General features: G+C 46.6%; 2 protein-coding genes and 1 long non-coding RNA gene across 7 annotated transcripts in view; 2 read left to right on the top strand and 1 right to left on the bottom strand.

Moving 5' to 3' along the window:
• The window catches only part of LOC146403132 (uncharacterized), a 109,412-nt gene extending 106,474 nt beyond the window's left edge, over window positions 1-2,938 (top strand). For 3 of the 4 annotated variants that reach the window (XM_084955452.1, XM_084955453.1, XM_084955454.1), the window contains one exon: window positions 156-2,938. In XM_084955452.1, the coding sequence (XP_084811578.1) occupies window positions 156-179 (24 nt within the window). In that variant the 3' untranslated portion in view covers window positions 180-2,938. The remainder of the gene's footprint in view (window positions 1-155) is intronic. The other variant, XR_014803077.1, reaches the window with a different exon arrangement.
• The window catches only part of CACNG2 (calcium voltage-gated channel auxiliary subunit gamma 2), a 118,914-nt gene extending 113,068 nt beyond the window's left edge, over window positions 1-5,846 (bottom strand). Inside the window, exon 1 of the mRNA XM_021091537.2 lies at window positions 4,692-5,846. Within this exon, the coding sequence (XP_020947196.1) occupies window positions 4,692-4,902 (211 nt within the window). The 5' untranslated portion in view covers window positions 4,903-5,846. The remainder of the gene's footprint in view (window positions 1-4,691) is intronic.
• LOC146403131 (uncharacterized) overlaps window positions 5,535-27,986 on the top strand; it is a 44,376-nt gene continuing 21,924 nt past the window's right edge. For both annotated transcript variants that reach the window (XR_014803081.1, XR_014803082.1), the window contains exons 1-2: window positions 5,535-5,666; window positions 6,150-6,281. This is a non-coding gene — a long non-coding RNA (uncharacterized LOC146403131). The remainder of the gene's footprint in view (window positions 5,667-6,149; window positions 6,282-27,986) is intronic.

Genomic DNA, 27,986 nt, shown 5'->3' with positions numbered 1-27,986 from the left:
TGGCTCTGCCACCCTCTGCCCATGTGGCCTCAGTGTGAGGCGTTGCACCTGGCACCTCATTCTGCTCACCTGTAAAGGGAGGGTCAGGAGGGCAGTAGGCATCCGCTGGGACCTGAGGGCTGGTTTCTCAGTAAGAAACCTTGTTTGTCTTACAGGAGATATATGGGGCCTGGCTCTAGGGAAAACTGCAGATCAGCACCGAAGGCCTTGGTTCTCCAAGTCCTGGGAACCAGGAAGTTTGGTAAAGAATTCTGGGGAAGATTTCTGGGAGGCTGCATAGGGGTGGTCCATGATGCCTACTCTCTGCCCGAAGCATCTGTTCTGGTGAGTATTAGGCTCAAACTAGACTTTGGCTTACTTTAAAAGCTGAAGAAGGAAGAAAATCAATGGGTTGGGTTTTTTTTCTTCCCTGTAGAGACTGAGTGTACTGATAATTTTTCTTTAGCCAACTGGGAGCTGTGCAACCCAGCGACAGATTCCTTTGGAATGCTCTTCTTTTCCAATGACAGATTCATAAGTCATTGTTATTCTTTTAAAGAAGTTCCGGGAAGAACAAACAGATCATCTGGATTTCCTCACTCCCTTCTCCTCTCTCTCTCGATAATGTGCCCTTGTGATCTTTGAATTAATTTCAATAATTTTAAGAATTTCTGAATCAATCCATTGAGGAATATGTTTCATACACCTACTGTGTGTAAAGTACCCAAAGAGAGTCAGATCCTCTTAGGAATTATGGAGCGATGTGTACACAGGGGCCCACTAGTAACTTCTAAACTCAGTTCATCCACCACTTAAAGGCAAGGGTGCCCAGGAAAGGCAGTTGGCATTCTTAACACAAAAGATTTATATTTTCCTTCTGCAGAACGAGAGAGCCATGGCTGCGCCCTGTGTGGAGCACTGGCCACCTTGAAAGCCAAGCAAAGGCTATGCAATTATGAACTTGGAAAAGGTAGTTCAGGAAAACCAAGATACTTCTTACCCAAAAAAGATAGGGGTGGAGAATGAATGGCAAAGCCACTGTGAGTTAGCAGCCTGGGAGTGGGGAAGAGTGCAGAAACCAGGAAGGAAAAGGAGCTCAGAAATTCAGCAGAGGGCATTGAACAGCCTGGACACAGAGAAAGATTTCTGCTCTGCCTCATAGCAAGGAAAGGGGTGAGAGAGGGAGAGAGGAAGGCGGGCACCCCGTTGTATTGCTGCTGGCTCCTCCTCTGCAGGGCTGGGAATCCTCTGGGGGAGAGGGAGCCCAGACGGAGGAGAGGAAGGTTCAGGAGAGAATAAACACAAAGAGTGAATTTCTTGCTGCCCCTGGAGACAGTGATTCCTTTTGGTGACAATAGAGGTTAATATCCTGAGCAGCAAGTTACCACGTGGCCCAGTGACAGCATGCTTGGAACAAGCTGTTTTAGTGTCCTGTTGTAGATTTTATTGACTCCTTCCCTGAAAGCGCCAATGCATCTCTGCATTTGGAGGCTCTTAAAGCAGGTTTCCTGAAAAGTTTATGAACTTCTCCTATCATTCTCCACCTACCTGGGTCCCTGTGCAGACCCCCCCCCCCCAATCCCACTAAGGACACTAGTCTGCCAGGTGTTTCAAGTTCACATACAGAGACACTACTGCTATTTGTTCTGCAGAGGGAGAAAATAAAGGCTGTGGTTTCTTGATTCCTCTCCTCTGCCCACGGTATCTACCGCATAACAGGTGCTCCCATCTCCTTCTCATTCCTCAGCAGATGAATTCATTTCAAAAGCAGCCGTAGAGGCAAGGCAATGTTTTCTGATTCTTACTTTTCATCAAGAAGTAAATGAAAAAAAATCATCTCAGGAGACAAAAAGCCCTAATGCAAACCAGAGCGTCAGAGAGATCAGAAGACAGGGTTGTTTTTCATCTGGAGTCATCAGCAGCACGGGGTGAGAAGGAGAAGATTGAAAATCTGTTCACAACTTTTGGGATATGTACGGAAACACAGTAACCAAGTGGCAGGGGAATCTTTTTTGAAAGTCCTTTTTTTTTTTTTTTTTTTTCCAGAAAAAGCATAGGTGGGGGGAACATGACAACTTGATTTCTGCAAAGGCCAACCCTATTTTGAATGCAAGCAGACAAACACCCCACAAGAACCATCTATGACAACGTTCGAAAATAAATGCACTTACAATCTTTGGAAATTTGTGCAGTCTTTGAAAATATGTGGCTTAAAACCTTCAAACCACTTCCTAAGTGGCCAAGGCCCAACTCCCCGGGGTGGAGGGGATTGGTTTCCTGGCCTGCAAAACCCCCTATGAACAGGAGCTTTGAAAATTAAAGGCCAGGTTGGACCGGGGCCTTAAGTACCCACCCTTCCTGTCCGGGCCTTGGCTAGAAGTGGAAAACGAATCCTGAAGGGAGCCTAGCCCTGCATCCCCTCAGTGCCTGGAGGCCCCAAGCCTGGGGAGAGGAGCCGAACCCGCGGCTCCTGTGCCCATCACACAATCCCTGGGAATTGTTGCAATTCTAACCCTTTTAGGGATGATTCAGAGAGTGAGGTGGGGATGCAGCTTGGAGAGAAAGTCGAAGGGGGTGAGCAGCAAATGTGGGGAGATGGACACCAAACAGATGGAATTTTAATAAAAATACTTAAGCCTTTTAACGCCCAAGGGATCCAAAGCCACCTCTAGTCCTCTTCCCTTCCAGGAATTATAAAATGTTTCAAAGATCATGGTATTAAGAATCTGCAAATAAAACCCTGATAAGAAAGTAGATTTAGCCCAACTCACCAGTTTCTGGGAATGTTTTTTCCTAAAATCATGTCCTGTCTTTAATCTCTTTGCTACATACCTATGTCCGTTTAACTAAAATCCAAGGAAAGCAAATTGCTACTGTGATCATTTCCCTCAAGCAACCCTCATTCACTTTGCTTTTCTTCTCTTTTGGAATAAAAGTCTGCCATAAATGTTTAATTCAATGGAAGTCTTTCCACTGTTAATGACTAACCGCATGAAAGGCTCTTCATTTTTTAAAAGAGGGGTGTGTTTAAAACAGTGCCTATTAATTTCCCAATATTGATTCTCTGGCTAGGGAAGAGCATATAGTATTCAGCATTGAGCTCCTCTGCAGACCATGTTCAAGGCAGCGGTTTGGATTGAGAAAGGGCACCAAATGCAGTATGCGTCAAATAGACCATCGCTCAATGAAGTCACTTAGCTATTCAAAACATGTTCAGCCATCACTCAACCGTTTGCACCAAGAATGTTGAGAGAGGGGCAAAGGAATTGTTGCTCCTTCCCAGACATAACCGTTTCCCAAAGAGCAGCTTTTGCTCAGTTTGGGCTAGACCCTGGGGCCACATCAGTTCTTCCTCTCCTGGTCTGTTTCCCTCTTTTCTCCCCCCTCCCATCTCCTGGCTTCAACTCCCTGCATCACCATCCCATGTTGAGCTTAACAAACAATCCTGCAGTCCCCGCTTCCCGACGCTGCCTCAAACGGCCTCCGTATTGGTTCATAGCAGAAGCAAAGCACACAAGCTTTTCCTTCCACCCAGAAAGAAACATGTATCTCTGTGTGCATGTCTTTCTAGGGGTGGCTGTAGCTTGTACACACAGATATAGACAGACACTCAAATGTAGCCCCTCATATTAAAGTCTGTTACTAAATGCAGGTTGTATGACCTGCAGGAGTTTTTTTCCCCCCTGAGCTTATTAATGTGTCTCAGAAGCACATGCTTTCATCCGTACCTTGATCTCCTAACCTTTACACCGTGGGGACCACTTTACCCACAGCACATGCAAAAGCACGCATGTCCCAATGACCCTGCAAGATCAAGGCAAAGAGCTGATTTCCCCACCCCGCTGCTCCCCCCGTCCCCCCTCAACCTCTCCATGCCCTCACCTCCTTCCCAGCCTCCCTGCACAATGTCTGATTCTCAAGCTGGCTGCAATGCTGACTCTACTCGCTTCTGGATAACAGACATGTCACTCTGCGTGGAAGTGAATTGGTTCTCAGCCTAACCTGCAAGCGAATTGCTGTTTATTAGAACTTGAGCTTGTATCCTGTGAGAGACGTATGTATTTTTAGACTTTGTAAACGTTAAAACACACATACACACACGCAGCCAGTCACCTCGAACGATATGTGTAGCTCATAGACATTACGAAATGCTCTTGAACTCAGCTTGAGATCCTGGAATAATTAGGATTTACCAAATAAGGGTTCTTAGAAACAACAGATTCTTTTTTCAAAAAAAAAAAAAAAAAGATTAGCAGGTGATGATGTGTCTGAGACTTTTGGGGAATGGGGGGGGAGAGGAAGGGAGAGGAAGAGCATTTTGGAATTCTTCATTACGAAAAGAGGAGCAGTGTTGAGAGAGGCAATTATTTTTAACCCCCCCTCCATAGATGGCAATGCTACACCAAAAGGCAAATCCTAATGATTCCAAAGCAGCTGGAGCACATTTGACTTTTAAAGACAATCTCACCATATCATGATTATTCCAGTGAAGAGGTTTGGGGAAGGGAGGTGGTGGAGGCTTGAGAGTTGAGTATGGCTTTTGCTTATTGATTTTCTTTCCTCTGAAACTAACCCAACCAACCTTGTTCTGTGGTGGAAGGAGTAAAGTAAGAAAATGGTGGAATGTAAAGGGGACTTATTTGGAGGAGGGTGGGGAGGGGGAGTGAGAAGGGGAGGGGGTGGAGAGGGGGAGGAGATGGGAAATCAAATACCTTCTAGGCAGCAGGTTCTCCATAATCCAGAATGGGTCATAACTTCCTCGTTCTTTTTGCTGGTTTCATTCTCACTGACACTTTTGGTCTTGCAAACCCCTCTGGAGTAGAGCCAATAGTCGGTTCCCACAGCTATGGTCATCAGACTGAAGGCAGCGAAAGCACCAACGGTGGTTAAAAGCATTTGAACACCTCGATCAAACAGCCCCATAATTCTTCATTATATAAACACCCAACCGACTTCTGGTTCTCGGGAGAGTGTGTGTGAGGGTGCAAGTACTAAAGCAAAAAATAAAAATAATTCCACTACTAATATAATGGATATATGTGTGAATAAGAGGATATGGAGAGATATAAAAAAAGGGAGGTAAGAAAGCTCACGGAAAAGAGTGTAAATTATAAAGATCACACGGGAAGAGAGGCTTGCCTTTTGAGATCAGAAACTGTTCCAGTTGCAGTGATTTAAAAAAAAAAAAAAAAGGAAAAAATAAAAAGACACCCCCCACCCCCCCAAGTGAGATGCCTTAATCTCTTTTCCTAAAATTCTGGTCTCCAGTTTCCATATGTGATAGCTAATTTGGAGATGGCTTCCACAGTGAACCAGGGAACAGCCGCATTCTCAACACCATCTCTCATGGTCGGGACCTAGACAGTTAGAGATTGTAAAAGCCGAGATGCAACCTTCCGTCTTGGCTCTCGGCTCTGCGGCCTGCGCCATGAAAATCCTTTGCTTTGCCAGTTCTCTTCCTTGGGGGGTCTCGAGCGCTTTCGTTTCAGAGCAGACTTCCCAGTATTCTGTAAGCCCTTGATCTCAGCTGAACAGGTGCAAGGGTCTCGCCTTCCATGGTTTTGCCCCGGCAGCGGCAGCGGCAGCGGCAGCAGCAGGGCGGGCAGGCGCGGCGGCAGCGGCGGCGGCGGCGGCGGCGGCGGCGGCGGCAGGACGAGCAGCGGCGGCGGTTATTGTTGGTGGCGGTGGTAGTGTTGGCGAAGTGGGGGAGGGAGGGGGTTTCTCCCGGAGAATCGAGGCGGGTTTCCCTCCCCCTATCTGCAAAGCTCCTGGAAACAAGGGAGCCGGCGTCTTGCTGCAGGATGGGCCGCCCGCCTGCCCACCCCCCCCAACTCCCTGCCGGCTCGGCCCCCGGCGGAGGCGCTCCCACCTACTGCATTACCGGGTGGTGCTGAACTGGACAGCTCCCTGCGCGGCCAGCTTCGCGCGCTCCCCGGCTCCCAGGGCGGCCCGCCAGGAGGGGGGCGCGGGCCAGAGTCCTCCCTCCCCTGCGGGGCAGCAAGGCCGGGGCAGAGCGGGGGCTGCCTTTCCTCTTTTCACCCCTCTCCCCAATCCTAAAATGAGCGCTCTCCTGGGCTCCCGGAGCTTAGAGGAAGGCGTAGCTAGAGAGAGCTCCGCTCCCTCTCCCTCTCACACTCTCCCCTGCCCTCCCCCCTCCGTGTTTCTTCCAGCTCAGCCTCCTTCTCATTCCATCTCTACGTGCCCAGAGCTTCAAATACAACCCTCCCATCGCAATCCGACGGGCACAAAACTTCAACCAGCCGTTTCCTTGCCTGGGAGCCCTGAAAATATAACCTGGATGGGTAATTACAAGCACGGTCTCTCTGTGTTTTTTAAATCATCATTTTCACTTTGCTGTTTGGGGGATTTGTTTTATTTTGTGGGCACATCAGCTGTGTCTCCTTTGGGTCGTTCCTCTCTCATCTCTGTCTCTTTCTGGCTAACAGGGGGTGTGCGATGCACTGTGTGTATGTGTGTCTGTAGTTTTCCGTGAAATTTCGAATCTTGCTCCTATAAGCAGACATTTTGGAAAGATTATTCATGGAAAAGGATGCAAAAGGCTGACTGGCGGCTGGGGCTTGGGCAGTGATTTTCATCTCAAGGAAAAATATGTTTGCAGGGGAAGTGGGTGAAATGTGACTCCTTCTAAGTTTCTCATGTCATCCGTAAACTGGACTGGAAGAGATAAAAATCTCCCTGCTGTGAATACAGAAACACATCATAACCCTCCCCTTTTCCTCAGCGGAATCGTTACCCTGGGTTAGTTACAGTATCACCTCTTGTTTCTGTATGTGCAGCATTTCCTTAATGTGACTCCTGGACAAAGAAGCCCATCAGATTCCTGCTGTTACTGGTTATATTTCTCTCTGATCAGTTTCATAGTTAGATGAGGGAGAGCACATGAGACATGAAGTAGGTGTACTGTTTTCAATTTTTTGGGGGGCAGGGGAGAAAGGGGCCTAGAGAGAGGTGGGAGTCTGGTGGGTTACTTGGGGGTTAGAGATGTTCCAATTTCATAGCTGGGCTTTCTATGCTTTCTTCTCTCTTCTTCCACTTTTGTCTGGTGATCATTGGCTTGACAATTTCTCAGTAATCTGGTGATTATCAAAGAGTATATAAAAAGATGACTGAATCCAAAACAGACTTTCTTTGGTATTACCTCCCACTTTCCCCTTAGCCCAGAGTTGGTCTGCAGATACGGCCAGCACTTTTTTTTTTTTCTTTTTCATGTAGAAAAACTACCTGTTTCTCCACTCTGTATAAAACGGCCTTCTCTCACCCTCTCTTCCCTTCTCAGAAGGGAAGGACTCCTATGAGGAGCAATGGCTTGTCCCTACCTTGGAGAGGGTCCTGGTGTCCAGAGAACAGAACCAAGATTTCAGGAACCTCTGCCAAGGTTCCTTTAGGGTAGAGCAAGAGCTGAATCTGTGGACTGCGGATTTCTCCAGTTTGGTTTCTAGTCCTCTGAGGATGGGGTTGGAAATTGCTATGGGAGAGGCATTAATATAATGATCTCACTCAGCAGGGACCCCGGTAAATTCAGCCACTGGTTCAGGTGAATAATTTTCTTGGCTCCTGTCCTTAAGGAAAAAGTGAGGGGCAAGCAGAAAAGCCTCAAATAGGCTAAGCCTTTTGGGGGAAGTGGAGAGAGGTTTGGGTATAGCCACGTGTGCCTAAGAAGGTTGCTCTCCCTTATACCCATAACCTCGGTTGCCTATGACCTGTCCGAGAAGTCCCTTCAGACTAGAGATAGAACCCTCCTTTTTCTTCTCTCTCTCTTTTTTTAATTTTCAAAGATTTTATTTTATTGGAGAATAGTTGACTTACAAAGTTGTGTTAGTTTCAGGTGTACAGCAAAGTAATAAATCAGTTATATATATATATATATATATATATATATATACATATAGTGATTACTTTTCAGATTCTTTTCTCATATAGGTTATACCACAGTATATGAGAGGATTTCTTTGTACCATACGGAAGGTCCTTCTTAAGAACCTTCCTTCTTATCTCCCCATCCCTTTCAGACCAACCCCCAAATCTTTTGCTGCCACGGAGTCAGTAACAGAGGCTCAGAATCTTCTGCCTGGCCACAGAAGCAGCTAACATCTCAGCCACTGACAGTGGCTGCAGCTTTAGGAGCATCTGATTAATCTTCTAGCCAGATAATCATTGAGAAAAGGGAAGGGGGTGAAGGGGGACATAACAGCTTTAGGCTGATGGTGTGGAGAGAACAGACACTTCTAGAGACAGAACAGCCTTGGGGGCACATCTTGCCTCTGCTGCTTGGTAACTGCACAGTTCAAACAAGTTGGCTTCCTCAGTTTCACCTTATGTAAAATGAGCACCCAGGGACTGCCTCCCCCTTTATGAAGCTGTTCCTAGTTACTCCCTGCTTTTCACGGCTGCCACCTTGCTCAGATGCTGTCCTCCATTTGTAGCACTTTATTTTGTGCATGTGTCAGCTCTCTCACTGACTTGTGAGGTTTTTGAGGTCAATAGCCATGTCTTGTTCACCATTACATCTTTGGGACCTGGTACAGGGCTTGATACATAATAGATGCTTGATAAATGAAGCTTACGTGATTATAGCGAGTTTTAAATGGTGTACCTACCTGGCACATAGTAGGCACTCAATACGTGTGGCTCGCTTCTCCTTTCTCCTCCCCCTGTTTACATCCAGACCGGTCCCCAGCCTCTTCTTCCATCTAACTCATGTACCACACTCCTTCCCTCTTCCCAGCCTTGCTCTATTCCTGAGGTCCCTTCCGCAGACCAGGCAAGGCTACCTGGGAAGAGCTGGCTTGGTGCAAACCCCATTAGATGCTTTGGATCCACCAGGCACGCATACTTAGCAGCTGCTGAATGGATGCTCTTAGGGGAGCAGCTTTGTGTGCCTGTGGTTGGTGACTCGGTAAGGGCTTAGAGGAAATTAGCTGAAATGCCACAGGCCTATTTTGAGCTCCTTCTTTGATGGAGTGGAAATAACATGGGATTTGGGTGCAGCAGACCTGGCCTGGAAGCACAAGACTGCCATTTCCTCATTGTGTGACCTTGGGCAGTCACTTAACCTCTCTGGAAATCTCTCTTCACCTATCAGAGAGGACCACTGGCAGGGGCCTTACAGTGTGGTTGTCAGGGTTACATGTTATAGCAATGACAAGAGCTAATATGCCAGGCATGATCTAAGCTAAGTCTCAGAACAGTCCTATGAGGAAGGAATCATTTCACAGTTGAGGAACCTGAGTCACTTAATGGTCTAAGTGTCTGGCCTAAGGTTGTGAGTGACAGTTAGTGGCAGACCTGAGAGTCTAGTCCAGCAACCCAACAAAGACCCTATGACTTAACCACTGTGCTTTGACCCAAGATAGGAGCTTTCTGCATAAGGATATGACACCAAGGCTGTTTGCTTCTCGTCCATTTAAGGGAGTAACTTCTAGGGGCCAGATGTTTTCACACAGATTCTCACACTTACCATTCCACCAACCCTGCAAATGCATTTTACTAACCTATCCTAGGGGTGAAGAAACAGAGGTTCAGAGAGGTCATAAATCAAGTCCCAAGGTCATATATCAAGTTAAGTGGACCAGCAGAGATTTGAACATTTTGCACAGCTTCAAGTCCTCCTAGATCCAAGTCCCATGTTTTATTCATTTGTTTATCTACTTGTTCAACAAATCAAGCACCTACTATGTGTCAGTTACACATAATAGATTTTCCCGGGGCTGTTGAGTATGATAGATGTGTTCCTTTCCTCCAAGGACCTGAAGTCAAGCAGAAGGAGCAGACAGGTGAGGAATAGCCACGTTGGGGTGAGGAGAGTGCTAGCTGATGGATGCTCCATATGGAGCAGGGAGACTAAACCCAGTCTAGGGGTGAGGGACATCCCCCCGGAGGACGGGCCATTTAAATTGAGATTAACTCAGAGTTCCCATTGTGCTCAGTGGGTTAAGACCCTGATTAGTATCCGTGAGGATTCGGGCTCGATCCCAGGCCTCGCTCAGTGGGTTAAGGATCCAGCGTTACTGCACGCTGTGGTGTAGGTCGCAGATGTGGCTTGGATATGGTGTTGCCGTGGCTGTGGCCTAGGCTAGTAGCTGCAGCTCTGATTCGACCCCTAGCCTGGAAACTTCCATGTGCCATGGGTGTGGCCTGAAAAAGAAAAAACAAAACAAAACAAATCAACTGAGATTAACTCAGAGTCAGCTAGGCTCAGATGGGGGTGAGGGTTGAAGGGAGCTGAGAAGAGGAGGGGCATTCCAGGCTGTGGGACCAGCATGTGCGAAGGTGCTGAAGTGTGAGCACATGGGAAAAGAGGATGGGCCTGCTTTAGGGGAAGTACGGCTGATCTAAAGTCAATGCTGGGAAATGTTGTAGGCTAAGAGCCTGGAGACCTGGAAGGGAGGCTGAAGCATAAGAAGCTACCTGGAGGATGCTGGTGGAACAGAGAGTGTGAGTACCACACCTGGAGACAGGTAGACAGTAAGGCAGCTGTGGCTGTGCTCCAAGCAAGAGACAATGGTGGCCAGGACCAGCATATGGCAATGAGGACGGAAAGAAGTAGAGGGGTTTGGGGGTATTGGGGAGAAAAGTGATGAATATTGGTGTTCCTAACTGTCGCTCTGAGGAAGAAGCCGGTTGGAGCTTGTGGGGGCTCCAGGGAGAGAAGGACACTGAGAATTCTGCTTTGGTCGTGTGCACAGTTTGGCTCCATGCTATTTACTCTTCACTCTGTGCTCCTGTTCTATCCAAGCATGTTAATCAATGAATTAGAAATGGAAATCATTCATTCAATTATGTTCCATCCCCACTAGAATGCAGCCTCATGAAGGCAGGGATTGTGGACTGCTGCCTTCTTGCTGTATTTCCAACACTTAGAACAGTGCCTGGCGAGGGCGCTCTATACAAATAAACCACCTTATTGATATAAAAATCCAAATGCATGCATGTTCTGTGCCAGGCAGTGTGCTGAGGTGCTAGGGAGGCACATGAGATGAAAATGCCAAAATCAGGGAGATTGTCAAGCAGAACACTAATTCCAAAGCAGTGTGACCCAGACCTGGGGAAGATCTGGGGGTGGGGGGGTTGTCTGGCAGACCCTTCTGTGTGCTCCCACAGCTGCCATGCTCCTCCTCCTGTGGCACTTTTCTCTCTGGGTTAGGCATTTCCATTTAATGGCTGGCACATAGTGGGTCCACAGAACTTATTTGAGGAATGAATGAACTAAATGAAGACATGTGCTTCGGAAGTGCAGAGCAAGAAGCATTGATGTCTGTCTCAGCTTCCCATAAGGTTTTGTCCAAGACAAGTTCGCCCTCAAAGACCAGGAGAAAAAGGTCACAGTAGGTCAAGGAAGAGAGGAGGGCATTGCAAGCGGAGGCACCACACATGCAAAGGCAGAGACCTGGAGCAGGATGAGGAATCTCAAGGAGGTTGGTGTGACCGATGGGGACAGGCAGGGAGGCTGGGGTTGAATCCGGGGAGACTACTGTGCAGGGGTGATGAGGCATCCATTAGCCTCATTGTCCAAACCTAGGCAGAGGCAATGAAATGAGATAATAACAGGCTGTGGTGTGAGATGGACCTGGGTTTGAATCTCAGCTCTGCTGCTCACTCTTTGTATGACCTTGGGTGGGAATTTAACCCCTCGGAGCTTCCCTGTCTGTAAACGGGGTGATGGGTGTCCTCCTTTGCTCCCACTGGAAGTCCTTTGTACTTGCAGCCCCCCTCTGTTGGAATGTTGTCCTCCCTGAAGGCTGGACCCCTAGCTCATGATTCAGGTTGTCACTGAATATCACCCCCAGAGAGGCATGGCTGGTCACACAATTTAAAACGTCACTCTCTATGACATTGACCTGTTTTGTTTTCATCGCAGTGCCTGTTGCAACCTGACAGTCTCTTGTTTATTATCTGACATCGCTCCCCACCCACCCACCTCCCCCAGGACATCAGAGCACACATGTCTTGTTCATTCCAGTATCCCCAATGCCTGGAAACTGCCTGGAATATTGTGGGTGCTCAGCAAATGGCCTTTGAGTGAACACTACCACGTAGCACCCCTCACCTCACCTATGCATTTAGTTTCTTATAAGTGCACATGGTTGTGGGAATTAAACAAGATACAAGCATTTTGAAAAATAATAGGAGCAGATCTCTTAAGGCCCCTGGCACTTGACAAATAGAGTTGGGGTTGGGGTGCCACTGGGAAACGTGAAGGTGGCCCCGAGATGCAATGGGAGGACCGGGAACAGCACCAGTACCAGGGATGAGGCAGTACCAGACTGGTACCGGGCGACCAGCACTGGTCTGGATTCCCCATGGTGCTCCTCTTGGGCAGGCTCGGCTCTCTAGACCGCACATGCAACCCACTGTGGATCACCAGAAGCTTCCAGCTTGCATAGCTGTTCAGCCCCATGCTGGAGCAACCGCTGCAGAGAGGCCCAGATGGGACTGTCAGGCTCCAGGGTTGGGAGGAAAGGAGATGCTAGAAGACATGCCTGGTTTTACTTCTTGCAGAGCTGAGTGCAGCCAAGGAAGCCTCAGGGAGCCCTGACTGTCTGCTGCTGGATTGGCTGGGAGAGTGGGGCAGGGCTCGTGGTTTGTTTTGAGCCTGATGAGAACCGGAAGCTGAAAATCCACGTGTAGAGGTGTTTATGGCAAGAATTCCCACAGAGAAGTAGCTTTCCCACGGGGACTTCCACCCCCCAGCCTGAGCTCTGAATCAATCCTGTGCTTCCTTCCCCACCCCCCACCTCCAGGGCTGGTGTAGGATTTTACCAGGAACTGAGCTATGGCAAAGAAAATGAGGATAGAAAATTGATAATAGGGAGTTCCCGTTGTGGCGCAGTGGTTAACGAATCCGACTAGGAACCATGAGGTTGTGGGTTCAGTCCCTGCCCTTGCTCAGTGGGTTAACGATCTGGCGTTAACGAACCGGCGTTGCTGTGAGCTGTGACACGGCTCGGATCCCGCGTTGCTGTGGCTCTGGCGTAGGCCGGTGGCTGCAGCTCCGATTAGACCCCCTAGCCTGGGAACCTCCATATGCCGCGGGAGCGGCCCAAGAAATAGCAAAAAGACAAAAAAAAAAAAAAAAGAAAAAAGAAAAAAAAAAGAAAATTGATAATAAAGTAACAGAGTAAAACAAAACAAAATAAAAAGGACACGTGAAGGTGCAGAGGCCAAGCAAGAAACAGAGTGTTAAAGGGCAGAAGTACAGGGAGAAAAGGTGATTTCCAGAGGCTTTTAGGGGAGAAGGAATCCATCGGTGGATGGAGAAAGTGAGATGAAGGCAGTGCACTTGGGCAAGTAAGTTTGGGAAAGGACAGAGCATGGGTCTTGAGTGTCCTATGTGACCAGGCTCGGCCACCTGAGAGCCTCTCCTATTTCATGTTCTCTCTTCCTAGTTTCCTCTCCTCCATCCTAACCAGACTCCTATTCCAGATCCTATGGCCCCACGCCTACCCCCGGGCCTTTGCCTCACAGTTCTTCTGTCTGGGATGCTCCCCAGCAGCTGGTCCAATCCTTTATTCCTGAAGCAGTCTGCTCATCTGACCGTCTGATGTAAAAGCCTCCTTGCCCCTCTTCCATCATCCTTACCTGTTTTATTTCTCTCCTTTACCCTTTGTAGCACCACTCACCTCACATGTTTATTTATGTTCTTATTTATAGTGTAAGAGGAGGGGTTTGTTGTGTTGATATTATATTCCCTGCCTTTCATGTCGGGTTTGGCGTGTAATAGGTGCTCACAAAATATGTGTGAACTGCATTGTAAAACCCCAGGGTCAGTAGGGAGCAACATGGAAGCTCAAGCAGGCAAGAGGAGAAAGGAAATGGGGACCAATTTGTTGGGATTCCTGGGAGAGCTGGCTTGGTACCCTCTACAGGGATGCTGACTGCATCTTCAGGAGAAGATGCTGGGGGTTTCTGAGAAGAATAGGGGACAGTTCAGAGGTTCCTGGGCAATGTGGAACCCAGGGAAGTGACAAGTAGGAAGAAAAAGAGAGGGCACTCCTCTCCGTGTGGATTTCAAGTGGATGGAGAAGGTGCTTGGGTAGCAGGGCTGGATCACGGGGGGAACTGGGGACCCCAGAGATCAGGTCCCAGTTCTGATGCTTCCTAGTGACCGAAGATTCCCAGGTCTCAGCCGGCCTGTCTGGAAAGTGGGGCAGCACACTTGCCTCAAGGTGCTCTTTTGATAATGAAATAAAATAAAAAATACTTGCAATGCCTCCTCCGTAGGAAGCCCTAAATAAATATTAGCCACATGTTGGGAAAGGACAGAGCATGGGTCTTGACTGTCCTACTGAGAGTTATGTGCTTTGAATAAGATGCAAAATGAAAAAGCTGTGGGCCCTGCTAAAATGCCATCAGTGGAGAGGAGAGAGGCTTGCAAATGGAGCTCAAGAGAACATGGATTGGGGTAGAGGGAGGCGCACAAGGCCTCTGGGTATTCAGCAAGGGCTTCGGGGAGTTGGTGACAACTGAGCTGGGTTTTGAAGGAAGAGTGGAAGACAAGGAGCAGAGAAGGCCAGGAAGGCTTTTCTAGGCAGAGGGAACAGGAGATGCAAAGATAGGGGATGTGAACATTTATTCGACAAAAGTTTGTTGAGCACCTATTATATGTCAAGGCACATCAGCAAAGCAGACTGGTGAGGTCTCTGCCACCAGAATCACACATGCCCGGGAGGCAGACAATAAGTCATTGATCACACATTAATTGATCATTTAATTGGAATCACAGTGCACTTCTGGGAGCTACAGGTAATTCTGTTTTGCCAAAGTGCCCTGAGGAACTGGCCGAAATCCGGCTGGAAAGGGAGGTGGACCAGGTCAGGGAGGATCCTGCACCAAGCCCAGGAGCACTGTGTGCCAAACTCTGTGGAATGGAAACAAAGATGAACAGAACCAAGTCTGTTACTGGCAGGAACCAAGACTGAATGTAGACGGATAGAGGTAGGTGCATGATGTGACAGGAACACATCATGGAAAGGGACAGGCAGGGACACCTTCCTGGAGGAGATGACCTTTGCCTCTTCCTCCAACTGAGTAGCAGTCCCAAAGCTCACCAACCTGGCTTTCAGGAGCCAGCCTCCCCTAGCCTTCAGGCTTAAAGGGACATTTGTCACACCTAAAGGTAGCAAAGTTTTCTGAGTCTGGCAGAGTTCCTTCTCTATGCCTGGGATGCAAATGTGGAAGGTGTTGGCATCATATGGAGGTATAGACCCAAAGACCAGCATATGGGAGGACCAAGAGGCTGGCCATGGGGCCAAGGCCTGTAGCAAGCCCCACTCTCCCAAGCTATGTGAGCTCAGGACAGGTGACTGACTTCTCTTCGCCTTCTGCTTGCTCATCTGTAAAATGGGTGTCTTGGTGGCTTCATAGGGCTGTTGAAGTCATGAGGATTGAGTTGGAAGGGGGTGTCTCTCCTCTAGTAAGTTTTCATTACAAGTGATTTGATACTATGTTCTGCCACATGCACCACCAATGCCATAAATCTGGCTGACCCAGCTCCTTACAGAAATGGTCAAAACATCCAAAGGGGCTCCGTGGTGGGTGGCGAGGGTAGCCAGGTTCTGAGTGCTTTGTGTCCTGCTCTGACCAGGCCTGCTGGGGGTGGATGACGACACTGTCTACTGACCCCTGATGGTGGCTGCAGGGTGGCAAGTTCCTCTTCCTCTAAAAAAAGCTCCCTCTTCAACAACCCAGGGAGGTTGAGTCTCTCCGTCGGTGGCAGTTGGAGTTTCTTGCTCATGCGTGGGCAGTCGGTGACCTGCGCCCAGTAACTCATTGTGAATAGCAGGTCAACCCACCCCAAAGGCCTGCTTGGAATTCATCGTCTTCCGGGTAGACATGGGGTTTCTGCAGGCCGGGGTGGAGCTCCACCCCCAGACCTAGACCAGGTCAGGCTTGGTGCCCTAACTGGCCCCCTCGACCTCCCCCCTCGGTCCTCACCCCCTGCACCTCCAATGCTGTTTCGTGTCTTTCCTGATAAGCCCCGAGTTCTAGGAGCCTGGGTCCTTGCCCCTGGTCTCCTCCTAGTGTCCTTTGCATCTTGCCCAGAGTTCGGTACAGAACAGACGCTCAAATACATTGTTCATCGACCAGTTGGGTGGGGTGAGCGGAAGGAGAGGGAAGAGGAGAAAAAGTGGTAATAGCAGCAGATCTTCTTTCATAATAGGACTCCTGTTGCCCACCCAGTTCCCTCCACATTTGCGGAGCGTGGCCTGTGTGCCAGGTACACTTCACATTGTAATCCTCCCAGACGGCCTTCAAGGGAAGTTGTGTCATGGCTCTCCTTTCACAGATGGGGAACTCAAGCCACAGAGAGGTTAAGCACTTTGCCCAAGGATACACAGCTCATCCGGGATACGGTCGGCTCCAGCCCTGAGGCGCTCACACTTTACATACAGCCCCATATTTGCCGATTGCCTAGTGTGTGTCAGGCCCTTTCTCCTTTAAAACTGCAGAAGCCTTGGGGAAACTGAGGCTTAGGGAGGTGAATGTGCCAAGCCAAACTGCTAGCTCTGCCTGTCTGCCCAGCCTTGACAGTAGGTAATCGGGACCCCAGAGTAGGGAGAGGGTCTGCGGGTCAACTGCCTCTTGCCCTCCGCTGCCCTCAGTGATAAGTAGGTATCTACTGCACTCTTGTCTTCTTTCTGTTCCCACGGGAGGCTTCTGGGCTCGCATCTAGGCCTGCCCCTTCTGCTAATGGGATTATATTTAGCTATGCAAGCCAAGCTGAATGCGTCGTGGAAGTAATATGGGGTCTGGAGTGAGAAGACTAGAATAGAGTCCCAGAGACCCTGGGGAAAGTGCTTCCCCCGGGAGCCTCAATTTCTTCATCTGGGAAATGGGAAAACCAATAAAGATGCCGTCAGTTTCGTATGGGTCAGTTTCTCTTGAGCTCTTAGGACTGTGTGCTACACAGAGAGGCTCAGGAAAGGAGTGAGATGATGGAATCTTCCAGCTGGGAACTGTAATGGCATCTACACAGTTGGTACCTGGCCTCGTGTCCTCCAGGCTCACCCATTGTTTAGCCCTCCCCCACTCCTCTGTCCCTCTCTCCCCATCTCCACATACACCCTGTTCCAGCCACACTGCCCTTCTTTCTGTGGACGAGCCATGCTCCTTCGTGCTATCCATTCTCCCACGTTTTCCTTTGTCTGTCCACATAGACCCACCTGGAGGTCATCTGCAAAAGGGCATGATTGGGGTAATCTGGTGCATGGCAGCTCTCTTCCCGTCCCTTTTTTCTCTTTTGCTTGTCTCCCTTCTCCCTACATAGATCCCTCTCCCATCTACTTCATCCCCGTGTTAACAACCTGTGTTTTTCTACACGTTCACAAAATATACATGCCAATACCACTTGCCCATAAACACACACCTGCAACTACCCATATCCACATTCACAGGTCGGGGTTGGTCAGTGTTTCACCAAGTGGGACCCTGTAAGGCACCCCTTCCATATCTTACTTTATCAGTCAAACAGCACTCGTGGGATTCTCTCCACATCAGCCACAATAGCTCTAATTCATCTTTTTAATGGCAGCATAATATTTCATAGTGAGGAATTACTGTCATTTCTTCATCCAGCCTTCTACTGACAGACATTCACTTTATTTCTCATTCCTCTCCCCCTCCCGCTGTTAAACAGTGCTGCAATAAACATCCTTGTACAGACCTCCTTTCAAATAGAGTTTTTATTTCAACAGAATAGATCCCTGGGTGTGGGATTGCTCAGTCAAAGGTTATATGTATTTTTAAATTTCAGTCAGTGTTTCCATATTGCTTTCCAGAAATGCTGTAACAGGAGTTCCTGTTGTGGCACAGCAGAAACGAATCCTACTAGTATACATGAGGATGTGGGTTCCATCCCTGGCCTTGCTCAGTGGGTCAGGGATCTGGTGTTGCCATGAGTTGTGGTATAGGTCACAGATGTGGCTTGGATCTTGCGTTGCTGTGGCTGTGGCATAGGTCAGCAGCTGTAGCTCCAATTCCACCCCTAGTCTGGGAACCTCCATATGCTGTGGATACAGCCCTAAAAAGCAAAGAAAAAAAAAAGCCGTAATAAGTCACATTTTCTCCAATAATTCATGAATCTAGTATTTCCCCACACCTACTTCAGCAATAGGTGTTAGTATTATTTTTAATTTTTGCCAGTCTAATGGGGATAAAATGAAATCTTATAGATACTTTAATTTCAAGTTCCTGTACAACTTGTGGGCTTGTTGCTTTCCTTGCATTTTTTGCCATTTGGATTTGCACTCTGTCCTGCCCAGTCTTATCCTTGGCCTGATTCCAATCCTCCTTGTTCAGTTCTTATTAGTTTGTAAGAATTCTTTGCATTTTACAGATATTAACCTTTTCTTTGACATCCATGTTGCAAATAAATTCATAATCAAATTTCTTTTTACAATGACTTTATGACTGATATCATAAGTGTCTTTCTTTTAAAATATGACTGACTTGGTTTTTACACCCAAGACTAACCTTGTCATCTTTGCATTTTCTTCTAAGATATTTATTATTAGTGTTTTTTGCTGTTCACTCTTTAATCCATCTGGGACCTCTTTATGTGTACGATATAAAATCAGGTTCACACTTTCTTACAAAAGCTAGCTGATTGTGCAAGTGTTATTAATTAAACCATGACTTCTTTTCTAACTGCTTTGAAATACCGTCTCCGTCACATATTGGATCCTCATGGCTGTGTTGATCTAGTTCTGATCTCTTTGTTCTGTTCCACTGATCCATGTATTGCTTCCTCATCAGCAGCATTTGGATCGATTTTAGAGGCCTTAATATGTTCTGATAAGCCAAGTTCTTCTCTAATATTCTTCTGTTTCATAGGATCTGATTCCTGCTGTGTCTTCATTCTTCTGCATGAACTTTAAAGTTATTTTACACAGTGGTGTCTTAGTTATCACTGGAGCTCAGCAAATTAATTGGAGTCAAGCATTCAACTGGGAAGCTGAAGGTGTGTGTGTGTGTGTGTGTGTGTGTGTGTGTGTGTGTGTGTGTGTGTTTGCTTTTTAGGGCTGCACTCATGGTATGTGGAAGTTCCCAGGCTAGGGGTCGAATCAGAGCTACAGCTGCCAGCCTACACTACAACCACAGCAACTCAGGATCCGAGCCATGTCTGCGACCTACCGCACAGCTCACAGCAACACTGGATCCTTAACCCACCGAGTGAGGCCAGGGATCAAACCCACATCCTCATGGTTCCTAGTTGGGTTTGTTAACCACTGAGCCACGAAGGGAACTCCGTGGGGATACTCGTTGAATGCTGTTGCTCTCCTTTCCTTCCTTAATGTGTCCTACCCTCCACCTCTGAGACTAGAAGAGGTATTGAATAGTAATATTCAGGCCAAAAGTAGTTAATAGGAAAATGTGTACAAAGTAGACAAATCTAATTAAATAGAGAAAGGTTCAGAGATGGTGAGACACTTGGAAGGTTGTCATATTTGAGACTCTTTAAGCAAAGCGATCACTCATATAAGCCATTCGTGTATTCAACACTTATTTTGAGTACTTATTGTTTATTAGACCTTATTCTAGTTCTGGGATATAGTGGTGGCCAAGGTCAAGACAAAAGTTTTGGTTTTTAAGGTGTGACAGTGATATCATGTTCATTATTTTTTGGTGTAATCATGATATTGTGGTAAGGCTTAAAATAAACTGTCCCTGTCTTTTGGAGGTAACACCGAAATATTTGCTGATAACAGTTATATAAAGTCTAGAATTTGTTTCTAAATAAGCTGAGGGTGGGAGAAATGGATGGAAATGCAGATGAAACAAGATTGGCCGTGGATTGATCATTGTAGAGGCTCATGATGATTTAATAGGGATTTATTATACGGTTCTTTCTGCTTTTATCTATATTTGAAACATTCCATTATAGTTTTTAAAATACATTAAGAGCTTATTATGTTCCAGACATTGTTCTAATTGCTTTATATCTATTAACTTTCAACCCCCCAAAATAGCCCAATCTTGCATATGCACCCCAATGTTCACTGCAGCAGTATTTACAATAACCAAGACGTGGGAGCAACCTAAATGTCCATCAACAGAGGGTTGGATAAAGAAGATGTGGTACATATACGCAATTGAATAGTCCTCAGTCATAAAATAAGCTTGAAATAATGTCATTTGCAGCAACATGGATGGACCTGGAAATTATCATACTAAGTGAAGTAAGTAAGACAGAGAAAGGTAAATATCATATGAGATCACTAACGTGGAATCTAAAAAAAAGGTACTTATATTATAGAAGTAGAGATAGAACTTACAAAACAGAAACAAACTCAAAGATTTTGAAACCAAACTTAGGTTCACCAAAGGGGAAACACTGGGGGCAGGGATAAATTAGGGGGTTGGGATTGATATGTACACACTACTATATATAAAATAGACTGATGGCGTTACGTCGTGGCTCAGCAGAAATGAATCTGACTAGTATCCATGAGGACACAGGTTCGATCCCTGGCCTTGCTCTGCGGGTTAAGGGTCCAGTGTTGCAGTGAGCTGTGGTGTAGTTTGCAGATGTGGCTCGGATCCAGCTTTGCTGTGGATATGGCGTTAGCTGGCAGCTACAGCTCCAATTTGACACCTAGCCTGGGAACCTCCATGTGCCATGGGTGCAGTCCTAAAAAGACAAAATAAAAAATAGACTGGAAACAGGACTTACTTGTATAGCACAGGGAAATTTACTCACTACTGTGTAATAACCTATATGGGAAAAAAATCAGAAAAGGAATGGATATATGTTTTGCTGTATTCCTGAAGTTAACACAACTTTATAAGTCAACTATATTCTAACAAAGTTTTTAAAATAGCCCTATCTTAGATCAGCAGCTCAGGCTGCTATAACAAAATATCATGTACTAGATGGCTTTAAACCACAGACATTTATATCTCACAACTCAGTAGACTGGGAAGTTCAAGATCAAGGTGCTGGCAGATTGGGTTCCTGATGAGACCCCTCTTTCTGTCTTGTGGATGGCTACCTTCTCACTTAAGTCATCACAGTGGAGAAAGAGAGAGAGGGAGAGAGAAGGGGAGGGAGAGGGAGAGGGGCAGGGAGAGGGAAAGCACTAGCTCTGATCTCTTCCGATAAGGGCAGTAATTCCATCATGAGAGCCCCTTCTAAATCCCCACCTCCAAGTAACTATCACCTTGGGGGTTAGGGCTTCAACACACGAACTTGAGGGGACCACAATTCAAACAATATTAAGCCCCATGAGATGGATGTTATCATCTCAGATGAGAAAAACATGGCCCCACAAGATTCAGTAGCTTGTCCAGGATCATAGCTAGTAAGTGGCAGAGCTGTTTGGCCCCTTGGTCCTGCTGCTAAACACGATGTCTTAATTTTACATTTTCTACATCTACTATTGGTTCCAATAAACCTATAAGTGGAGAGCTATGTGTAATATATATATCTATCTTTTATGTGTTTTATATGAAGATATAAAGTAGGATTGTGGAGAGAGAAAAAGACTGTTAGTGGGAGAAGGTAAGACTGAGGATGCAGGGGGTGGGTCCTCTGTCAGTGATGATGAAGATGGGGAGGCCGCAAGGAGTTACGGGATGGATGTTCGGGCAAAGGTACTGGCAAATGCAAAGATTCTGAGATTGAAATTGGAAAGTTGGTGGGGCTGGAGCCCAGCTGATGAGATGAGGGCTGTATAAGCGAAGCGGTAGACCAGATCTTACTGTAGTAAAACAGGTGCAACAAAGGAACTAAGATATCTCAGTAAGATCAAAAAGATTTATTGGCTTTATTAGCTCAATGATCATTTAAATACATTTTCCTACATTTTGCAGTGCTGAATTCATCTCTAACAGAGGAATAATTTAATTCCAAAGCCAAATTAACCGCTCTTTGCCTTCTCACACAGTCACCCACTTTTGATTTTTTTTTTTTTTTGCATAACTTGATTCAATTTTTTCTGCTCTTGCCACATTTTCTCCAGCTCCTACACACTTCTTTGGATGGTTATAACATTATTATCTTATTATTAGTCACTAACCAGGGATAATTCACTTTTCCAATTGATCTATGCTGCTTATAAAATGCCAAATCAGCTGTGAGCACCAGAAGCAAGTAGTTGGTGACTTCGGACAGCCAGGGTAGACAAAACTGTGTGTTTCCTGGGGACTAGGCATTATGACCTGTGATACATTGAATGTACCTATGGTCCAATGGTCCAAACGTCAGAGCAACATCCACAAGGCAGATTCTCAAGGGCATAGGTAGTGGTAACTGCATGCATCAAACTCATGTTGTGTGTGCTTCATATTTTGTATTGTCCCTGCTAGTTTGTAAGTATCTGACAGTGTCAAGTTCAACAGACTCCGTGGATAAAATATGCCCAGGAACAAGCGTTCCCTTGAAAAATGGCTGATGATACACGCATTTTGTAGTGTAGCCTTCACACGCTGCAAGAAAAGGGGAGAGGGAAGTGGAGCCCTCCGTTGGGGGCTCTGTTAGAATTTTTCGTGGTGTTGGAGGAGAGGAAAACATGTTGGAGGAACTTTGGGGGGATGAGGGAGGCAGGAATGGAGTGGGGAATGGAAAGGTGAATTTTAAGAAATATTGCTGTAGATTATAAATGCCTTTATAGTGTTTGAGAAGCACAATCAAGGCTCTTGAGTTATCTGGAGTTTGGGGGTTGTTGGATTGATTCTTTGACAATTACATCTCTTTGTGGTGTGGACCACATGGATCACAGCTTCAACAAGGCTACAGGGCTCAAAGGAGTGGATGCTAGGGGAAGCTGCTCTGAAAGGATGGCAGATTGGCCGAAGAGTTGATGAAAGTTCATGCCAAACTATAAGTTTAGACATTAGAATTTGTCTTTTTTTATTATTTTTTTATTATTATTTTTTATTTTCTTTAGAATTTGTCTTTTGGTTTTAGGCATTAGGTTAAAAAGCCGGACAAAAGAAACAGCTCTAGACAGAGAATAAAGAGGCCTACCTATTTGTCCTTGCTTCTCGAGAGGGTCCCTTTCTTCATTTAATAGATGATTGAGCGAGAAGTTCTGTCTGCCGGGTCTAAGCTAGATGCTGAGCATATAAAGATAAATTGTTCATCTAGGTGGGTAATTTTGAGGTGTGTGTTGAAAGGTAGATAGGAGCTTAAAGACAGAGATGAAAGGAAGGGAATATCAGGCAAAGACAAAGAGGCTTAAAATGGCAAGGAGTCTTCTAAAAGCAGAGAGCAAGTTAATGGCCTCAAATCTAGGATATGTGTGGTTGGGGGAAAATGTGATTAATTTCCTTATTGTTGGCATTAAGAATGGTTCCAGGAGTTCCTGTCGTGGTGCAGTGGTTACCGAATCCGACTAGGAACCATGAGGTTGCAGATTCAGTCCCTGCCCTTGCTCAGTGGGTTAACGATCCGGCGTGGCCGTGAGCTGTGGTGTAGGTTGCAGACATGGCTTGGATCCCGTGTTGCTGTGGCTCTGGCGTAGGCTGGCGGCTACAGCTCCGATTGGACCCCTAGCCTGGGAACCTCCATATGCCGCGGGAGCGGCCCAAAGAAATAGCAAAAAGACAAAAAAAAAAAAAAAAGAATAGTTCCATTTTTCATGATTGTAAATAATGCTAAGATGAATATCTTAGCGCACAAATGGTTTCCAGGTTTTGTTTTAGGGTAGATTCCTCGAAGTGAAAATCACAGTTTCTGTGGCAGAGTAACCTGGTAGGCTTTGCCCTGTGATGTTGACCAAGTCAGTGGCCCTTCTGGGTTTCTGCTTTCCTGTCTCTCAGAATGTAGAGCCCAGGAGCAAAAAGTGGCCTTTCTAGCTCTCACATTCAAACATCTAATGGGATCTTCAAACTGTGTTTAGCCCAAGACTCTAGAGAGGTCTGAATTCCTACTGACTTGGAAAATTACTCATTATTATTTTATCTTGAGCAAATCACATGCCTCCTCTATGCCTTGATTACTCGGGTGGCTCAGCAAGGCCACCGAAAGAGATGTCAGAGGTCACAAAGTGATATTCATGAAGTTCTTTTAAACAAAGAAGGAAAAAAAAAAAAAAAGAATTCTAGGAGTTCCCATTGAGGCTCGGCAGGCTAAGAGTCCAACTAGTGCTTATGAGGACATGGATTTGATCCCTGGCCCTGCTCAGTGGATTAAGGAGCCGGCGTTGCTGTGAGCTGTGGTGCAGGTCGCAGACACAGCTTGGATCTGGTGGTGGTGTGGCTGCGGCACAGGCCAGCAGCAGCAGCAGCTCTGATTCGACCCCTAGCCTGGGAACTTCCATATGCCACAGGTGTGGCCCTAAAAAGACAAAAAAAAAAAAAAAAAAAAAAAAAAAAAAGAATTCTGTAGTCCAGTGCATGGAGCTTCCTTTCATATCACTCTTATATGCAGACACCTCCTTTTCTTGCTCTCCTGTTCGCTGGGCCATTGTCTCCGTCTCTCCTCCTGAGGGGCTGCAGGAGGACGCCTTCTGTGAGTGACAGCTTCCTAGAGGACGTCCATCAACTTTATGGATGTTCAGCAACTGGGTTAAGCACTGCTGATGCTCCATGGAGGGCAAAACCCCTTCTCCTCCTCCTCCTTCTTCTTCTTCTTCTTTTTTTTAACTTTCTCAGTCCTCTTGTTTTATTGATTTTAAAAATATTTTAACTTTTAATATAATTTTAAAGGTTACACTCCATTTAGAGTTATTACAAAATATTGACTACATTTACCCTGTTGCAGGATGCATCTTTGTAGCCTGTCTCACACCCAACAGTTCTTACCTCCCATTCCCCAACCTCTCTATTGACCCTCTCCCCCTGGTAGCCACTAGTTTGGTCTCTATATCTGTGAGTCTGCTTCTTTTCTTGTTATAGTCACCAGGTCGTAGTATTTTTTAGATTCCATATATAAGAGTTGTCATACAGTCTTTGTCTTTCTCTAACTTATTTCATTTAGCATAATGCCGTCCAAGTCCATCCTTGTTGCTGCAAATGGCAAAACTACATTCTACTTTTTTTTGGCTGAACAATGAAAAGAGTATTTCCTTATGTATATAATCCTATCTCTCTCTCTCTCTATCTATTTATCTCTCTATCTATCTATCTATCTATCATCTTCTTTATCCGTTCATCTGTTGATAGATACTTAGGTTGCTTCCATGTCTTGACAAGCCCCCTTCTTTCATCTCACTTCATTCAACATGTTCAGACCCTGGCCTGGAATTGCTGTTGTCCATCGATTCTGAACATAGAGTGAACAGTTATTTGCCTTTTGGGGTTTGTTAAGCTTCTGGAAATTGTTCTTCAAGATTCCCTCCCTTACCTTATGTTCATAGGCTCTGGAATCAGACCCCTTGGGTTTAAATTTTCGCTCTGTTGCGAATTAGCTATGCGAACACATGTTGATTACTAAATCTCCCTGTGTCTCGGGTTTTTATATATAAAATGGGGATTTGTGGGAGTAGTTTTTTTGGTCAGTTATTGCTGTGTGTCAAAGCATCCCCAGACTTAGTGACATCTGCAACAAGCATTGCTTTTTCACTCCTGCATCTGTGGGGTAGGGGTGGGATCCAAGCTGTGGATTAAGCATAAATCTACATTTGTCTTTCATTTTCTTTGTACCAGCGGCTACCCAGGGCGTGTTCTCAGGGCAAAACATAGGAACATAGGAAGGCAGGTCCAACCGTGTCAACACACATCAAGCCCCTACTGAGTTACATCCACTAACATCCAATTGGTCAAAGGTCCGAGAGGCAGAGAGGTATATACACCCTCCATGGTGGCGGGGGGGCGGAGTGAACCTCTGCTGAACAGCAATTCTTTTTTTTTTTTTCCCTGTCTTTTGTCCTTTTAGGCCCACACTCGCATCATATGGAGGTTCCTAGGCTAGGGGTCTACTCAGAGCTGTTGCTGCCAGCCTATGCCAGAGCCACAGCAACGCCAGATCTGAGCTGCGTCTGCAACCTACACCACAGCTCACAGCAAGGCTGGATCCTTAACCCACTGAGCGAGGCCAGGAATCAAACCAGCAACCTCATGGTTCCTAGTCGGATTCGTTTCTGCTGCGCCATGACGGGAACGCCTGAACAGCAATTCTAACTATCACATTATGTTATGGTTTGTTGTGAAGGTTAAATGAATTAACAATTTAAAAGTGCTTATAGTAGTACTGGGCATGTAATATGTGCTCAGCCGATAATAGTTATTATTTGCACTCATAATGTTAATACTAGTGATGAAATCAATAGTGGCCTTTGTCCTAGTATAAGCACATATCAGAGACTCTTTTCAGACTATTCATTCATACTACAGTGTAAATGTCTGATGAGATAGTATAACACAGACTTCAAACATTTATCTTTAACAGAAGATGTTTAAGCCAAAGAAGCAAGGGCATAAGAATGGAGTTTTGAGAATCAGTAAGCTCTAGCAGCTAAGAAAGAGGTTCTGGAGTTACTCAAATTCAAATAAAAATTCCATCTCTGCTACTTTTTCTTAGAGTGACCATGGGCTGGTTTCTTGTCTTCTCTGCACCTTGTAGGGTTGTTGTGTGGTTGTGAGAAAATATTGTAAGCAAAGCATGGAATAAAGTGCCTGGTACAGAGTAAGGTCAATGAATGCCATGGTGAAAAAGGTCTGGAGGGGAGTTGCCAGGAGGTGGCCTCTCATAGGGCCCGGGACCTTAGCAGCAGGTGGCCGCCGACTTCACCTGTGCCCATTGGTCCATCCAACACTCATATGAGCACTTACATGTGCGAGGCACACACTATAGAACCATGGATTCACTCCGCTAAGTCTGTTCTCATAGTTGGCTTCCTCTTAGTAAATTATTTTGAACTGGATGTTAACTAGGGCGTCAATATGACAACACGAGGGTTCTGTAGCAAATCAAGTTTGGGAACCTGCATTAAATGGCCCTCAACAGGCTCCGACAGCTGTGGGACTTTGCGCCTTTGCCTGCGCCTGTGTGCTTTGAGGCTCCCAGAAAGAAGGACAGGGAACGTGGGTGTCCTGTGACCTCTGGACTCTTTTTGTTGAAGCATCTGGGGCTTCTTTAACATCTCCCGAATACACATCTTCCTCTCCATCCTGCAGGCCATGTCTGCCTTGGGCATCTCTGGTCTTGCCGGCGCTAAAGCCCCATTCCTGGTCTGCAGCCCAGCCCCAGGGGAAGCAGAGTCAGTGACACTCATATCCTTAGCTTGAACCATACACTCCCCCCACGCATGATGCAGGAAGCATAGAGAAGCCACATTCCCTGGGTTGCTCTCTCCACCACCAGCCAGAGGTCGAGAGGGCTCCTTCTGAGGGTGATCTGAGTCTGAGATCACCACACCCCAGAGGTGTGACCTTGGCAGAGTTGCCTCTGTCACCCAGTCTCAGTTTGCCCGTCTGTCCAATGGAGGGGACTAGGTCACCTCCGTCAGACCAGCGTTGTTGCCGGGACAGAATGCGACAAAGCACATACAACATTTAGCAGGGCACATGGTGATCGCCATCAATATTATCACGATTTATCTCATTTAATAACAGCCCGTACAGGGGGGCATCCAGGGCCACCACATTGGATCATTACATCACCCCCCGTCTCACCCTCACTGGCCTGGTCCACACTCGGGGGCATTTTCTTGACATGAAAGGCACAACACAGTAGTCCCTGGTGCTGGCAAAAGCGCTAATTTAGCCTGGCACAAGTGCAGCACTTCACAGCCTACAAAACCCTTTACTGTACCCAGCACACATCCCTCCGCCCCTCGCGCACACACCTCTGGCACTTTACAGCTTAGACATCAGGAAGTGTCTTCTGGGGTCTGGGGATGCTGACCCTCGACTCGCAGATGAAGTCGTGGAGGCAGAGGGAGTCATACTTGGGCCCTGCCTCTGGTGTGGTCCCAAGGAGCGTGGGGGGGAGACTGACTCCAACTCCACTCCGGTGTCCTGGGCTCTGTCTCCTTGCTCTCTCTCTGTGTCCTGCGGAAGATGGAGTCTTCCTGAATGAGGCCTGGGAACGCTGCCACTGTTCA

This window comes from Sus scrofa, chromosome 5 (assembly GCF_054392235.1).
Source record: "Sus scrofa isolate SSC_HxYL_T2T_F1_AM1 chromosome 5, Sscrofa_HxYL_maternal_Yorkshire_Landrace_v2.0, whole genome shotgun sequence".
NCBI classification, from domain to species: domain Eukaryota; kingdom Metazoa; phylum Chordata; class Mammalia; order Artiodactyla; family Suidae; genus Sus; species Sus scrofa.
Note: the sequence above shows the minus strand (reverse complement) of the source record. Positions and strands in the feature narration are given on the sequence as shown.